At 29.5% G+C, this 18,507-nt stretch overlaps 1 protein-coding gene across 1 annotated transcript; it reads left to right on the top strand.

The window, feature by feature from the left end:
- The first annotated feature begins 9,542 nt into the window (after positions 1–9,542).
- On the top strand, positions 9,543–10,736 carry LOC125845425 (cyclin-U2-2). Its single transcript, XM_049524932.1, has 2 exons — positions 9,543–10,036; positions 10,238–10,736. Exons 1-2 carry the CDS (start codon positions 9,642–9,644, stop codon positions 10,500–10,502), a joined length of 660 nt encoding a protein of 219 aa, XP_049380889.1. The 5' UTR covers positions 9,543–9,641; the 3' UTR covers positions 10,503–10,736.
- The last annotated feature ends 7,771 nt before the right edge of the window (positions 10,737–18,507 follow it).

Here is an 18,507-nt window from a genome sequence, read left to right as displayed (position 1 = left end):
AAACATTTTAAATCTCTTTGGGAATACTTAGTCCCATATACTTTTGAAGAAATGAACTTCAAACTTGACTCTTTACCCTTTACTCAACTTGAATTTTAAGTCTTAAAACAAAGTTAAAACATTTGGAAAAGACTTTTGAAAAACTCTAAGAACTCGTCTTGACTTGACTCTTACTTCTCTTAACTTTGGTCATAACTTTCCTTGAATTGGATTATGGATTCAATGTTCATGATCTCATGTTTATGGATGATTTCATGATGTTTAGGTGTATTTTAGAATGTTAGAATTAACTAGGAAACATAGGTACATCACTTGGGAACACATACGAGAAGGTGGGGAACAAATGGGGAGAACTGGCGTCCCTGGTGCTCTGAGAGGCGTGGGGCGCCAGGCCCCAAACCTCAGAGAGCTGGGTGGGGCGCTCTGGCTGGGGAGACGCGCCAGAGGCCAAACCTCAGAGAACATTTTGGGGCACGCTGAGAGGCGGGACGCCCCAACCCTGTACCCAGGTGTTCTCGACTTTTCTCCTCCGTTTTTCATCTCTAAACCCTCTAAACTTCCATGATGCTTTCCCCAAACCCTAGGATCAATTGTACCCTCAATATATAACCAATCTAACTCGTAAAACAACCTGGAAACATGAATCAATTCAACACTAGGCATTCAACAATCAACCCACAAGAATTCAACAATGTTCTTCAAGAACTTCACTTTCTTAACATTCAAACAACTCCAATTTCGCTGAATTGAAACAAGTTAGTGTGTGGGTGAACTAACCCAACACGAAAGAAATCTCACATACCTTAATAAGGATCACCCCCGACGAATTCCACTCGCAATCTTGATGATCTTGGCTAATTCTTGCCTTCTTCTCCCGTTCTTTCTTTCTTTCTCTCTTCTCCAAGCCCTAAGCGTATTCTAACTTTTCAAAACTGAATTAAGTTCTGTTTTTACCCCTATAAATTCCTAAAAACAAATTAGGAAATTAATTAGAGAAAAGACTAATTTGCCCTTCCCTAAATCCGGATTGAAACTTTCCTCGATCCAACAGCCCAACTTCCGGAAGGCATATCTCACTCATAAAATGTCAAAATCATGCAATCTTGGTGGCGTTGGAAAGATCTCTCCAAGGGATTTCCAAACATATCAAGAGATGCTCCTAAATCCTCTTGAGATAGGAGTTATGGCCGTTTGAAAATTACCAAAATTCACTTTCTTAATTTAGACAAAATTTCCAGATTTCCTTATTCTTTCCAAAAATCAATATTTTCATATTTTAAACTCTTTATAGTCGTTTCTAGGTGCGAGATGTTACAAGTTAGGTCCAAGGGTCCTATGTTTGCATCAAGTTTCCGGATTGCTTTTTGTTATTCAGTGCCTCGACTAGCTCAATTGTACGCTTAAAAGTCTTTTAATTCCTTCTCACAAACATAAACATTTATTATTATTTGATAAGTAGTAACGTTGAGTTTTGGCTACAGTATGTTGTTGTTGGTAAGTAGTACGTAATATTGCAATCAAGTGAATTACTATCCACTTTATATTGCAAGAACTGAGCCAAGTATGCATGGTGGTTGCGTCCTCGCAATAAATTTTAATTAGAGATTGTGCTTATTATTGGATTAATGCCATAACTGGCAAAATGAATGATTGGGTGCATTATATATCTTGTAGAAATAAAATGGATTTTCCCATCATACTGCCATCCCCCACTTTTAACAAAATAATGTGGTCTGATTATGTTCCCCAACAAAGTTTTTTTTTTTTTCTATAAAAAAATGTTATTCTTGTTTTCTTTTGGCAATTGATGTAACATATATACTAGGAGGAGTATTATAATATTGTTGGGCAATCTGATTAATTAGCTAGCTTACTCAAAGGCAAGTGTTCACGTGGAAAGAGTCTTTAAAATTTGTTTCTATTCTAGGTTCATTCAAGACAAGTCTACACATTTTGCTTAGTGAAACTTGGCCATTGAACTTACTGTTGAGGTTTAGGGCTTCAAATTGGGTGGTCATAGATTCTAGGGATGTTTAGGTCTCATGTTCAAATTTGTTTGGAATGAAAAAAATCTTATTTGGCTTCGAATTTGATCGGGCCCAACGCATGTATTGAACATCGGGTCGGAAACAAAATAAAAAAAAACAAGTGCTTTCAACCCGAAGTATATATATAGAGAGAGTTTAAGTTTGAGTAAAAAGATCCTTAAACTACACCCAAAACTTAAACTACATCCTTAAAATATCTTTTTTGATAGAAAACATCCTCCAAGTATTTGAAAGTTAACAATTTTCATCCATATGTTAAATATTGTCAAAAAACTAAGGGGTGCTACAAAAACACGTGCAATTCACGTGACTATCAATAAAAAAATTCCCTGCATAATTTTATTCTCTACTATAAAAAGCTCCTGAAAAAAAGAATATTGAAAATCTTAGACATCATTGCTTGTTGAAACAAAAAATGTTAGGAAGATGTGATGATACATGATATGCTCATCTTCTCATTTACCAACGGAAAAAAGTTGGGACTTAATTGTCTTCAATTTTTTCAAAGACAAAATGTAGTTCGATCAATACTTTTTCGAGGCAATCTGATACTGAGGTGATTAAAATTTTGATTATGTCTCGCATTCGAGTTTCATTCTCCATTATTAGAAGTGGAAGTCTCCAACAAACACCGGTTCTAGCAGATTCAATTGAGAACAAACATATTTCAACAGGCAATTTTTTTTTAATATTAAATCACATGAAAAAAATCTGTTAATTAAAAGATTTTGCATACTGTTAAACTCAATTGACAAAAAAGTTCACGAAAATATTTTTAGCATATATCAGAATAATAAATACGAATGTGTGACTGAATTTTTGTGGAATCTACTAGTTTTCTGACAAATTTTAGCAGAAGAATGAAAGTTGTTAACTTTCAAATACTTGAAAGATATTTTTTGTTAAGAATGATATTTTATGGATGTAATCTACTTTTGGAGTATAATTTAAGGACAATTTTAGCCAAAACTCTTTCTGTCCTTATCTTCAATGCTAAATTCCTGAAATTGTTTTGAAACATCAACATCATCAAATACGGCTACTAGAACTGCTACTTCTGAATCCCTGTGATGAACTGAAACTGTGTCTGATTCTATTTTCCCTGCTCTGATAGAAGTTGAAATTCTCAAAGTTGAGAGTAAAGTATAGAGATAAGTGTCTGAAAAGTACCTCAACTTTGGTCGGATTTGTTGTTGCGATACTAAACTTTCATAAGGACCTATTACCTCCCTAAACTATTTAATACCGTATTTCTTACCCCCTGAACTATTTAATAGTGTATTTTAAAGGTATATATGTGCCCACGTGCACACATTACTATTTATAATTTTGCATTATTTTTTATGTCCATATGGACAATATATATGTTTAAAATACGGTATTAAATAGGCTAGGGAGGTAATAGGTCCTCATGAAAGTTTAGTATCGCAACAGCAAATCCGACCAAAGTTGAGGTATTTTTCAGACCTTTATCCCTAAAGTATAAGTAAAATGTCAGAGATTGACTCCTCTTCTAGGGTCACTCTCTTCATTTATTCAATGCCTTGTAAGTTTTGAAAACGTGTTTATACACATATATTTGATATATATTTATACAAGAGGTGACATCTAATCCGAACAGTATTACTCTGAAATTTCAATAATTTTTTAATAGATGTTAGTATTTTCCATATATTAAAATCACGATTTGTTAGTATTTATATTAATAGAAGTTCACTCTGAGATCCCAATTTTCCAAATTAATTATCAAGATTTGAGACAAAAAAATCACTCTAGATGGCCAGATCAAATCAAATACTAACATTTCTTAATAATGTGGCATTATTATTAGTTATTGCTAAAATAATTGCATAAATAAATCGTAGTAATCTTATATAATTGATTGCTTAGCTTGGAGATAATCTTATTCCACGTTAATTAAGTAATATATAACAATAACATCATACATAGGACCTGATTGTGGTGGACTTATTCATTTCTTTAACATTGCAGCATCTTAAATCCCTATGCTTCATGTGTTCAAGATTATTGAACATATATTATAAAAAAAAAATATTCACACGTGAATATATACGAGTTTTTTTTTTTTTACCAACGTATCTTTCATATATATATTTCAACTTGTTTTTAAGCCTTTTTTATATGAGTAATTTTAGGAATATCAAACATAAAAATCATATTAGAGCTTTATAGATATAGTTTTGCTATTTGCACTCCATAGCCAAATTATGTTTGTTATGGAGCATCTCATTTATATAAATTGCGGCGATTGGAATGAAAATTGTGCTTATATATATATATATATGTTCTCTGTGTCGGGCTAGAGTGGCGAGCGAGATTGGGAGAGAGAGGAGAGAGGCGAGCGAGAGAGGGCAGAGAGTGGAGAAAGGTGAATTGTATATGTATATCAGTTAGATATTTGTATATATGTAACTGCTATGTATATGCATCAATGATTGTGTTTGTTATATGCATAAAACTTGAATTCGTATATAATTTAATCGAGTTAAAACATTTGTATTTGTATATCAAATCTCTCTCTCGTTTTATACAAACACAAATTATACATTGTATTTTGTATAATTTGTGTTTGTATAAAGCAAAGGAAAGAGAAAGACAAAAGATAACTGGAGCAGAGGAAGATTTGTTTTTGTATAATTATAAGTGTATAAGATAGAGATATATGTATTTGTATTTGTATATACAATCTCTCTTGCTTTATACAAACACAATACATTTGTGTTTGTATAAAAAGTGAGGCGAGTGAGAGAGGGCTGAAAAAGAGGAGACTGGAGAGTGACGAGCAAAATTCCAGAGAGAGGAGAGAGAAGTGAATGGCAAGAAGTTTGCTGCGAATTGAAATTAAATTAAATTAAATTATAGCTATATCATTTATTTTAAATTAATAGTTTTGTATGATGCCCAATTTTCCTTTTTTATATTCATGATTAACAGTTAACACACATTGATAGATAAAAAAGGTAAAAGTTCAGCCGCGCTTGACATTTATATTATTATAATATTATATCAAAATTAACCTGTTGAGTTTTATCATTAATCATAATTAATTAATTTATATTTTCATCTTATTAAATTACTTAAACTTAATAAGTTGATACGATTCGTGTAAATATCAGATATAACAACAATAACCTATATATGTAGCATAAATACCAAGGGTATGAAAGTATTTACCAACAGAAGAAAGCATGGGATGGGAAGTGGAAATGATTTTTTTATTTATAACGGAAAATGGTCAAAAATGTTGTTAAACTAAATGGAACGAACAAAATTGTTCTTTGTTTATAGTTTGAAAAATGCCTTTGTCGTTAATATTTTAGTCCAAAAATACATGTATAGTTATTAAATGGATCAAAAATGTCCTTTTCTGAATAAATATATTATTATTTTTTCTTTTAAAACACATTTTCTTCCTAATGAAAATTTTATTAAAGCACCCTATTCTTGTTTTCTTTCTTTTAAAATCACTTTAACAAATAAAAATATAGGAAATATTGTATTTCTTCTTAATCTCATTTTATCAGTTACAATAAAATAACTTCATGTACCCTTTTATCCGATAATATATGTTATATATATAGGATCATAGTAAATACATCATTAATTTTTATTTATATAAGGATAAAAAATAATTATAATAAAATAAGAAAAAAAAATTATGTTTTATTTTTTTGAGTTAAAGTAGGATAAACATTTAAATAATATATTTATTTGAAAAAAAAAATATTTTTGACCCATTAAATAATAATAAGGTATCTTTAAATTAAAATATTTACAACAAAAATATTTTTTAATCAAATCATAAAGAAAGAATATTTTTATTCATTTCATATAGTTTAAAATTTTTTTTGACATTTTTCCGTATTGGGGAAAGGGATTTGTCAATATTGAAATTGACCAAACAAAAAGAAAAACAAACCAGTAAGATTATATTATTTGCAGAATCCACACATGGACAAGTGATAACCAAAGGTTGAAATGTCTAAAAGCCCGTTTGGATATGTTGAATGAAAGTAGTTTTAAATTAAAAAAAAAAGTTAAGTTTTAATTGATTTTTAAGTTAAAAAATAAAAAGTAAAGGGAGTCCTATTTTTGATTTTTTAATTACTTTAAAGTCATTTTTTTATTTTATCGAACACTCTGAAAAACTAAAAATAACTTAAAAGTAGATTTAACCAATCTATATATCATAAATCAAATACTATGTTGACCTTTTTTTTCTCCTTTTATTTTTTACTTGGAATTTTCTGTTTCCTCTTTAACTCATTGGAAAAAGACATTTGGAGGTGTTTGGACGTGAATTTGAAATTATTTATTTTAAAATAATTTTCTATCTTATAAAGGTAGGGGTAAAGTTTGCTTACATCATTTATTTTCTCAAATTTCACTTGTAAAATTATAATGAATATGTTGTTGTATTGATCTGGGCGAAAGTTGATTTGAAGTTGAAATTATGTTTGATCTTAAATTTTATAAGTAAATACTTGAAATTGAATTATATTTTTTCTAATAACCACAAAATCTATAATTTGTAAAAATTATATTAAAATTTTCTCCAACTCTTATATAATTTATCAAATGAGCAACATACTTATATTAAATTACATATTCGAACAAGACTTTGAACCGTCAAAGGGAAAGACAATGAGATACAAGTTACCCATACACTGAAATCCTATGCAAATTTCTAATCAAATAAAAACACATAAATTAATAGGGGGGGTAATAGAAATCGTACAAATATTTCATTTATGACCATTTGACCAATAATAGACAGTATGTTCTAAAGTTGGCCATTTGATAACATGATTTCACAATTTCAATTAACGTAACCTTTTGACTGAACATAGGTATGAAAGGTCATTATTATAGTTAAAACATTGGGTTAGGCCCAAAGTAATTAATTATAGTATAGGCCATACCATACACAGGGCTGTATGGGCAAAAATCATGGAGTAATATAGTGGGACCTAACCCCTTCAACCTTCAACGTTTTGGTACTCATGATATTGTACAAAATCGTACTTTTCAATCTTTTTTATTTGATCAGAAAATCTTATTCTACAGTTATTATTTTATTTTCTTTTGTGTATGTGTGTGTTCATGATCTATCAAGTAGATCTCCTTTAATTTGGTCTCTACTTTTCAATAGTACTCTCATGTCATCACTTTTATTCAATGTGGTAAATGAGTTTTCACAAAAGCACATTAGTATTATTATTTTTTTGTTAATTTGGAGTAGGAGAAAAAAGATCGAAATGTGGATTTTAATAGCTCAGCTGGTTGGCTATCAAAACTAATTTCACCTCAATTATATATTTGTATATCTTAAAAGGTTTAATATTATCTCATATCCTCATACTGTAGCTAAGTTTTCAACTTCTTTGCTATCTCTGAATTTACTTGGGAAAGACTATTTCCAAATTGAATAATGAATGCTATGTTATACGATCCTTTGAACATATTATGTCGATAATGAATTAATAGATGATAAAAAGTTTCACCAATACTATTGTAGAGAGGTTTGTAATTTTGAAATAATATATACTAAGAGACTCACAGTGAGAACACAAGCATTTTGTCACTATACAAAATCCATCCAACCGTAATAAGTGATGAAGAAGAAACTCACATGAAAGCTTCCAACAAATCTCTTTGTACGTATTCGTTTATTATTATTAGAAAAAAAGTAGCAAGTTGCAAAAACCAGAAAGATTTTTGAAGTTAATGTTTGAAGCTACTGCACGTGTGACTTGTACTAGACTTCTAGTCAAAAAATTTCACAACTCCACTAGTTTGTTTTGTACTCCTATTCTTATAATTCGATTAATATATATATTAAAAAATAGATGTTTAATTTTAAAAATTAAATAATATTTGTTATTTATATCTATTTTACCTTCATTTTTCAATGCATGAAACTATTAATAATAACTAGAAATGATATAATACATTACAATATCATTTTATTTAAACAAATAAAAATAAACGGAGGAAATACGTAGTTTATTAGGATAGCTGTGGGACACAAATCTCAAAGAAAGGAAGACCCCTTTCTTAAATGCGTGGACCTTTTAGAGACCTAACATATTTGAATACCTCCTTCCCCACTCCTACCACTTCTTCCTACTGTCGGTGAGTGACTAATTTACCCTTCTTTTGGAGTTATTCATAGGGTAACTATATTTCTTGTCCCTACTTTTATTTCATCATTTTTAAAAATTATTTACAAAATTCAATTAGACATCTTAATCTAGCCTTATATATATAAGAGTTAATTTTGAATGTCAAATATAAAGTTTAATTGGTTGAATAATAGGAATCTTAAAGTTTAAATCAAATAAATTAGATTTACTTTTTCGTAATAATGTACTTATTCTTTCAAAATTTTAAATATGCCTCCGTTTAGGATTGTATAACTTAAAATGCGTTACTAAGTCTTAAGTTTATTTTCTTATATATCTATTATATTATTCATGCTCCGTCGATGTCACATACATCTTTCTTTAGGAATTCAAAGTCTCCATTGAAAATTCTCTATCATCACGTTAGATTTCACGTAATGAAGTCATTCTAATACCATCTGTAATAACCAACTCATTAGTAATAGTATTTGTTTTGAGTATAGACATGTGTAATTTTAAAATGCATTACCAAAAAAAAAAAAAATTCTTACCTAACCAGTATCTTTCTCGTATTTTGTTGATATAGAATTTACTTAGGGTATCTCAATTCATAGATCCATAAATATAAATTGACATGAAGGTCAATAGCCTTGTCCACCCATAGTAAAAGGTACTTATAATTATAATATTGGTGTGTGGAATAACAGTTTGACTTAGTAGCAATTGGGAGATTCAAGAACATACAGCTTGCAGTGATAGTTCTAGCTAGAAGGCAAAATAGAAGGATCATATAAGTATAATATAAGAAATATGCAGAGACAATATAATATGTGATCTAACAATAAATTAAAGCATAAAACTAGCTGGTGTGTCAGGACTTTGCCTTTACAATGAGGAGGCAAATATCTTGTAATTTGATATTACCCCTCCTTCCTACTCACCTTCCAAATGCCTCCAAAAGTTTCTTTTACTTTATATAAAATTCTCTCTACTACTATTCATCTCATTTGTCTCATTCGTTAAAAAAACATATTTCTACACTTAGTAACTATTTAAATTTAAAATGTTCATTTTATCTCTAATGAAATAATTTGTAGTAGAAAGAGTATATTTGAATCAAAAGTATAACGAGATTAGTATATTTGAACTGAAGTATAAAGAGACATATTTAAACTATTTCAGATAATACAGGGGTATACTCGACTATTTTCTATTTATTATAAACCATAAATATTAAAAATTAAATTACATCACATAAATTGAGACGGAGGATATATGAGTGCCAAAAAATCCACCAAAACTCAAATTTCCCTCCCTTATATAAACAATTCCCTTTCCCTAGCCCATAACCATTCATTTCCCAAGAAAAACAAAAAGAATAGAAAACCAAAACCCCTCCTTTCAAATTCCTCTGTTTTTCCCCTGAATTAACATTCATAATCAAGAAATGGCCAACATATCTCCAAGAAAACTAAGAGATGATCTTTATTGTTACTCTTATCAACAAGACTCAAGCATACCATTAGTAATCTCAGTTCTTGCTTCTCTAATTGAGAGGAATTTAGCAAGGAATGAAAGAATAGCCAAAAATTGTACATGGGCATTGTCCAAGAATGTAAGAACAAGAGTATTTGATTGTCATGAAACACCAGACATGACAATACAATCTTATTTAGAGAGAATATTTAGGTACACAAGAGCTGGACCATCAGTCTATGTTGTTGCTTATGTATATATTGATAGATTCTGTCAACTCTATCCTGAGTTCAGAGTTAGTCCAAGAAATGTACATAGGCTTCTCATTACAACTATTATGGTTGCTTCTAAGTATGTTGAAGACATGTAAGTCTCTTTTATTTAATCACACTTTTTGGTTTTTTGCTTCAATTTCAAGACTTTATATTATATTATAAAAAAATGGCCAAACTTAAGTAAATAACTTTTGTTGGTGACTATTGCTTTCCTTCACTCAATATTTTTAAATCAAGAAAGTTGTCAATGAAGTAGTTTAACTAATGTATTTGTGTAATTATTTTTTTTCAGGAATTATAGGAATTCATATTTTGCAAGAGTGGGAGGATTGACAACAAATGAAATGAACAAATTAGAGATGGAGTTTTTGTTTATGATGGGGTTTAAGTTTCATGTGAATGTTAGTGTTTTTGAGAGCTATTGTTGTCATTTGGAAAGGGAAGTAAGCATTGGAGGAGGCTATGAAATTGAGAGGACTTTAAGATGTGCTGAGGAAATCAAATCAAAACAAATAGAAGAAAGAAGTTGTAGCCAAATTACTAGAGTTTTGTTGTAACTCAAATTTTACAAATGGGAGTTTTTTTTTTGTTTTTTTTTTTTTTCAATTACAAAGTGTAAATATTAGTACTATGTAAAGGAGTTTTGACAATTTTTGCTATGTAAAAAAAGCATAGTAGAAGTTCTCAGATGTGACAAAGTTTTGTTGTTACTTTCTGCAGTGAAAATGTAATGGCTATAGTATGTTGAATTTGAAAATCAATTTAAAGTATGTCAATACACATTGACATCATTCTTGGTCAGTATGTCAAAAGTGGTAAAAAATATAAATTCATAACATTGCTATGTACTTGTGGTATTTATTAAAAATAGTTATTGTAAAATGTAAGTCGTTTTAAAAGATCAAGGTAAAATGAATCCCACCACCACAATAATAACCTTAGCATTAATAACTCTACGGAGTATTTATCGAAAAGAGATTAATGTGGTAAAACATGAAAGAAAAAATAAGAATAAGTATGAATATATAAGGGTGACTCTTATTATCATTTTTTCTAAAAGGATATGCAAAAGGCTAATATGAGAAGTAAATGGGAACAAATGAAAGTACGAATTCAACAAAACCCAACCCAGTAGTTTTATTTCAAATTTTGTATATGTACTAAGAAAATGACCAAATATGTATATAAATATACTTTAGAACACATGAGTTAGATTCGCACGAAATATCAGACATGAGTGAAAAATTATCAACTTTTCTAATTAGAAATAAATTTGCAACTTTAGTGAAAGAAAAAGTGAGTAGAGAGGGAGCTTAATTAGTTCCTTGACAGCTGTAGTTTACAAAAGCTTAAGGTAATGTCTGATCACCTAATAATAACACATGATTGCAATTCCTTTACCTTTTGATTTGCAATTAATTTTATATCATATCCCATGATGATGATATGTAGGAATAAATATAATTAAAGTGGTCATTTGAGAAACATTAGAACTTAAAATACAATTGAAGGACCTAAAGTATAAGAGCATCTAATTATGGGAGATCTGATCACAAATCATAATGTCATGCCAACAGAAAACAATTTGTAAGAGTCAATGGAGGAGAATTAAGACAACAAAAATTATTGATACAAATTATTATTATTTTATAAAAAAAATTAAGTATAAAAGAAAGTTCTGGTTTTAGTAAAGGTTCATCTAATCAAAGGAGTAAAATATAATAATATATACTTATAAATAAATGGATTTTGTTCAATTTCCTAATCAAGATTCAATGTTTCTTTCTTCTTTGGCCATTATTATGATTGCTCCTAATAAAGACCGGAGTTTTTCTCTTTCTTGTATTATTATCAACAGTATTAATGTCCTTTCACTAGTATTATTACATCATCATTTACATCGTATTTTAAAAGGTCATATCAATTGTATTATTATTGTGCAAGGCAAAATAGGTAATAATTTTTCTTCCCTCCAATTTAATTTGTGTAAAAGATCAAACACCTCCTCTTCTAAGTTTAAGTATTAGTGATTTATTTTATGATTATGACCTATCTTGAATCGGAGTGTTGACGGGCCATTTTTTTCTATGAAAGAAATGTTAACCTTGTCCTCTGAGGCTCTACCTATCAATTTCCACCTCTTTTTGTTTTTTTTTTCTTTCAAAAAAGTACTTAATTTGTTTTATTTTCCATTATACACATTTCTTTTGGTCCATCTTAAAACCATGATGTGTTTTCATATTTGAAAATTTCTTTATTTTTTTAATTTACCTTTAGTAACATATTTTATGAGCACATAACAATTATAGTATATCCAATGTAATCCTACGAATAGAGCTTGAGGAGAGTGATGTGGACGCAGTCCTTTTTCACTACCTTATAAAGGTAAGGAAATTGTTTTTTGATAAATCCTCGATTTTAAAACATATGGCCTTATAAGCATATAAAAATTATGAAAAATTTAACACCACAAATTATTAGGGGTACCTTTGTCTATTTTTTGTTTTTCTCTTTTTGAATTTCATGTCAACATCTCCATGTAAAATGAAAGCCAAGGGGTTAAGTAATTGATTTTGCACCTACTGATATAGATAGAGTGTGTGGAAAAGGAATCTAATATCATCTCACTGTCACTCTCATTCATAAAAGCTATGAATAATGAATATACATGACCTTTCTTTTCATCAAGAAAATCATTGAAGGATTAATTTCTTTTTTAATGTTATTTTAACTAGTAATATAAATTTTGTATGGATGATATTTTAGTACTAGTAGTTAGTTATATATTACCAAAATGTTAATCAAGATACTGATCTAATTAAGATCTTCCAATGACAAAGACCTCCTTTTTAATCCCCCACAATACATATATTGACAAGTGACAACTATACAAATTTAGGGCCGCTAAATATTAAGGCCCCTTCGTAGGGCCAGTGTTAAAGGCACAAAAATTCATTTATGTTTAATACTGTTGAATTATTTTAACTTTTTGTATATATTTAATTTTTAATATATTTTTTAAAAAAATTCTAATTTCGCTACTGGACCGTTCCAAACTTATCTCTTTTTGGAATAGTCGAACAACCAACAAGCTTACATTATCTGTGGATTAAACTTTTTGACAGGGATTTGCATAATTGAAATCTTTCAAGAATTAGTGGATATATGTGAATCGACAACACCTAAGTACATTACCAAGCTAAGTTTGGCTAAACATGTTGGTGAGGGTTATAACTAAATAGAAAAAAAATTAAGATTGAGAGTTAGTGGGTTAGAATGAGTGCAATCTTAATCGGGTAATTTACATAAATCTCATTAATTTATGAGTTAATACTTAGATACACGCTAGTTAGCAATATTATGAATTTTATCAAATTTTAGGTGCGTCTATATATATTTATCTTGGGATATATGGTATCAAAATTATGTTTAATTTATTTTAGATACACTACATCCAAGAGGATTCACATATATTTGGAATACACAGATAAATCTCGCTCATCTCTTTTCCCATTTCGGTGTATCTGGTCGCAAAAAACAAGTATCTAGGTGAATCTGATATGAAATTATTAATAAGTGAGATAAAATATAATTATTTTAAACTATAGAGAAAATTAGTAAATATGATATAAATATTTATATAATTTGATAGTTTTTTAATCTTACTATAGCCTATAGGTGTATATTTCAAATTTTTGTTATAAACATACAGTTTGAAATTTCGAATCGAATATAGAATTACTCGAACCCCTGCATACGGAAACAAAGACAAATTTAATGTCTTAATTTGACGACCTTTTTAAATATCGACATTAAATTCATTTTACTATCAGAACCTTAGAGTAAATTTATAATTTGTTGTAATTTTAGTGGGTCTTCACATATATATTCATGGTCTAGAAAAAACAATACTAGGTTCGGATAGTTGGAGTATATAATATTAACTATGCGTTTAGATATAATATATTATTAACTATATATTTAGACATAGTATTTATTATAAAATTATATTTTATTAAATTTTAATAAAGATTTAAATAGATCATGTGCTCGTCTGTGTATCATTTACCTATATAATAGATGATTTAATGTAAAGAATTTAGATTATAAACGTAAGATTAAATCATTGATTTTATAAGTATAAATTTTACGATATATATATATGGATAAGTACTAGAAAACACAGAACATAAGGGGGCCTTTGCCTATGCAGCTTGGACTAATGGCCTGATCAGCAAAATTTCGAAACCTATAATTAAATATATGAAATGAGATTATGAGCATATACTAATTTAAAATTTTGTTTTAAGTATTACTAGTAAATTAATTTTATGTTCACAAATGATTGGAATGAGTTTGGCAATTGTTGTTTGATACAAATACAATATGGTATAATCCACCTCCCGACCACTAATTATCTCATGTCTTATGTATATTACTACTATATGCATGTACACATAATCATTTTCAACTTTATATTATTTAATTATTCCTAAACCAACTCAGCTTGTCACCCTTCTCTTCTCACCTAATTGCTACTTACATTTTTTTTAGGTTAATTGTGATAATTAATAATGTTCTCTTTTGGCAGTTAGCATGTATAATGTGTTCTTGAATTCTAAATTATGAATATTTTAGAGGAAATGTCTAAGTAGCTTCAAAATTTTGTCTTTTCTGAAATAATAAAAGGAGATTTCAAAGTCTACCTATGTTTTCTCCATTTTATTTGATGTTATCGTTTAGTGGAAAGAAGACTGGGTTAACATCATAAGGATTTTGTCTTTTGATGTTTTGGAATTGGCATAATATATTTAACTATAATTAATAATATACCATGCATTGGATCATGTCATGAAATGCTAAATAATTCTATTTTGGTTTTTTTTTGTCTTTATTTTTTTGTCCTGTGAAATTTCCCCTAGTTTCTACATGGACCTGCAATACAACAACAACAATACTATACTCACTATCGTTCGACAAGTTAGGTCCAAGGAGGATAGACTGTACACAATCATTAGTTTTACTTTAGATTGGAGAAATTATTTCTGATAAACCTTCTAATGGAAAAAAAAAACACACACACAAGGGCGTGCGATGAACTTCTAAAACAAATAATGTTGTTGATACTTTTAATTAAGCGGATACAAAACACAACACAGACAGAGGATTAAAAGATTGGGTTGATCAGTCAGAGACTATTATGTAGGGATATGTATAGAGCCGTCAATATGGGCTAGGCCCGTTGGGCTGGCCTTGCCTAACCCATGATTTGATAAGGCTGGGCAGCAATTTTTGTATCTCATTTAAGAAAAAGATTTTTTAGCCCGGCCTGAATGAGTCAGCCGATTTGTGGGGCTTGAGAAATATGAATAGGGTTGGCCCGTGGGTCAAATAAAAATTAATTAAAAAATAAAAATAAAATAGAGTATTAAAAATAACAAGAGTCTAAACTCAAAATCTGTTTAAAGTTTGAAATATTACAATTTAAATACAAATTATGTTTATAAAATATGTACTACATAAAATAAAAATTCCCTAAAAATTCTAGGGAATCACTACATAGGCCATAGCCTATGGAATATTGTCATAGTTTTTGTGTTTTATTATGATCATTGGAAAACAATTAGGTTAATAATTTTATCTAGCTATTTATGCTTTTACTTGAAATCAAACTTAATAAATATTATAAAGATAATTTTATTTGTGGATTTGATTAACAAGTAGTAACACTAACACCATGTAATATTGTCTTGTCGATATTTATGATAATATTTTTAAATTATAATTTAATTTAAAAAAATATATTTTTAAGAAAAGTGGGTTGGCCCGGCAAGGCCCGTAGCCCACATACTTGTGGGCTGGACTGATCATTTTCTGGCCCACACAAAAAATAGGCTAGCCCTCCTGGCCCATCAAATTTCAATGCCTGTATGGATTAACCCGAATGGGGTGGAAGTGAGACAACCCATATTAACAGCTCTAGATATATTATAAATAAAATTCACACAATATGATACCAAAAATGAAGAATTAGTTTTTATCTCTTGGTATTACTAATATGTATGTATTCTTATGCTTTATTGTAATTTAATGTAAATTTGGAACTCTATTTTTTTAAACCAAATAGTCTCTCTTTCCATCTTACTTGTCCATTATATGATGTCTAATAATATTTGTCTAGTTTATAAAATCAATAAATAATTTATCATTTGGTATTTATTTTATCCTTACTATTAAATATTGTTCATTTTTCAATGTTTAAATGACTTATATTTAATAGGGAAAATTGTATATAATAACAAACTATTAATTCAAATTAAATGTTATAACTATAGTTTGATTTAATTGTACCTCATAGCAAACTGTTGCTATTTCACTTCTCTCCTAGTGAATCTCGCTTGCCACTCTCGTTCTCTCCCTCGCCTCTCTCGTTTTTTTATACAAACGCAAGTGTATAAAGTGCGTTTGTGTTTGTATAAAGCGAGAGAAAATTGTATATATACATATATTTTCGTTCCCCTCCCTCCCCTCTCCCAGATCTCGCTCGCCACTCTCCCAGATCTCGCTCTCTCACTCGCCTCTCTCACTTTATACAAAAAACGCAAATTGTATAAAATACGTTTGTGTTTGTATAAAGCGAGAGAGAATTGTTTATATACATATATTATCGTTCCCCTTTCCCAGATCTCGTTCGCCACTCTCCCAGATCTCGCTCTCTCACTCGCCTCTCTCACTTTATACAAAAAACGCAAATTGTATAAAATGTGTTTGTGTTTGTGTTTGTATAAAGCGAGAGAAAATTGTATATATACATACATTTTCGTTCCCCTCTCTCCCCTCTCCCAGATCTCGCTCTCTCACTCGCCTCTCTCACTTTATACAAAAACGCAAATGTATAAAATGTGTGAAAATTGTATATATAGATATATTTTCGTTCCCCTCTCTCTCCTCTCCCAGATCTCGCTCGCTCATTCACCTCTCTCACTTTATACAATTGATCTTTTTGTATATGTATACCAAATCAGATTATACAACTGCTTTCTTTTGTATATGTATAGCGAAATATACATATTTATGTTTGCTATGGAGCGTAATTATGCAAACTTTGCTATAACATACAAATATGAATTTTGTGTTTGCTATATGTGAAAGTTGCTCTATTTAATAAGGATAATTTGGTATTACCCCTATCATTTACTGCTTCTTAATCCCCGTACCAAGTCAATAGTGGACAACCATGAGATAAAACCGTAAAGGTAATAGAAACGTTTATGGTTTACCCAAAAGTGTTCCAATACAATAAGCCCAAATTGATGGAAATTATTAGGCCCAAAAATGTCTCGCCTCAGTGGCCCAACCACGTTTTGGTTTTCAAATTGATTATTCCCTTCCGAAATGATTTAAGTTATATGTACTAATTATGTTTTACAGTATACAATCAGCTTAATTTGACTAGTTATGATATTTTAGTTTATTACTCTGTTAATCAGGTCATTGTATCAAGCTTATGATGAACAATAACCAATTATTGTTGAAGGGGAACTTAACATGATAATGTCAAAAATATATATTGTTAGTACACAAAATTTAAACACCAAATCGATTAAAATTTGTTAATTTTCGAAAACAACTATGATCAGGCTAAAATCGTTGACCCCTCTCCTTAGACATCCAATCAACTAACAAACGCTTTGGGTTGATGTGTTCAGTCTATGATAAGAGATTTTTGTGGCCCACAACAGTAATATTCGGCCCAACAGCAATATTTGGCCCACAAAATGAGCAACCTCTACGAGAGACTATTTAATTGGGAAAATTGTATGAAATAAGAAACTATTAATTAAAATTAAATGCTATAACCACAGTTTTGTTTAATTATAATCCGTAGCAAACACTTTTTCATTCGCCTCTCTCCCCAGATATCTCGCTTGCTACTCTCTCTTGCCTCACTTTATACAAACACAAATATATAAATTGTGTTTGTGTTTGTACAAAACGAGAAAAAACTATATATACAAATATAAATACATATCTTTTCGTTCGCCTCTCTCCCAAGATATCTTGCTCGCCACTCTCCTGATCTCGCTTGCCACTCTCTCTCTCGCCTCTCTCACTTTATACAAACACAAATGTGTAAATTGTGTTTGTGTTTGTATAAAGCGAGAGAAAACTGTATATACAAATACAAATACATATCTTTTCTTCCTATACACTTATAATTATACAATACAAATCTTTTCCTGCCCAGTTCTCTTTTGCCTTTCTCTTTTTCTCGCTTTATACAAACACAGATTATACAAAAATGTATATATTTGTATACATATCACAAATATATACTTATACAATTGATTCTTTTGTATAAGTATACCAAAATATACATATTAATAGCCATAGCAAACATAAAGTTTTCTATGAAGTGCAATTATGCAAACTATAGCTATAGCTACAACATACAAATATAATTTTTATGTTTGCTAAACCTAAAATTTATTTTGGCTCAATTAAGCCCTTTAAAATGTTAGTAAATTCGAAATCTCAAACTACTATTTGTTTCAATTAAAT

The sequence above is a fragment of the Solanum stenotomum genome, chromosome 1, assembly GCF_019186545.1.
Source record: "Solanum stenotomum isolate F172 chromosome 1, ASM1918654v1, whole genome shotgun sequence".
Taxonomy (NCBI): Eukaryota; Viridiplantae; Streptophyta; class Magnoliopsida; order Solanales; family Solanaceae; genus Solanum; species Solanum stenotomum.
Note: the sequence above shows the minus strand (reverse complement) of the source record. Positions and strands in the feature narration are given on the sequence as shown.

What these genes read in the sequence shown, in the direction of transcription:
- LOC125845425 (XM_049524932.1), top strand. Translation starts at nt 9,642, where the DNA reads ATGGCCAACATATCTCCAAGAAAACTAAGAGATGATCTTTATTGTTAC. An exon ending in TCTAAGTATGTTGAAGACAT is followed by an intron (nt 10,037 to 10,237) that starts GTAAGTCTCTTT and finishes ATTTTTTTTCAG; the next exon opens with GAATTATAGGAATTCATATT.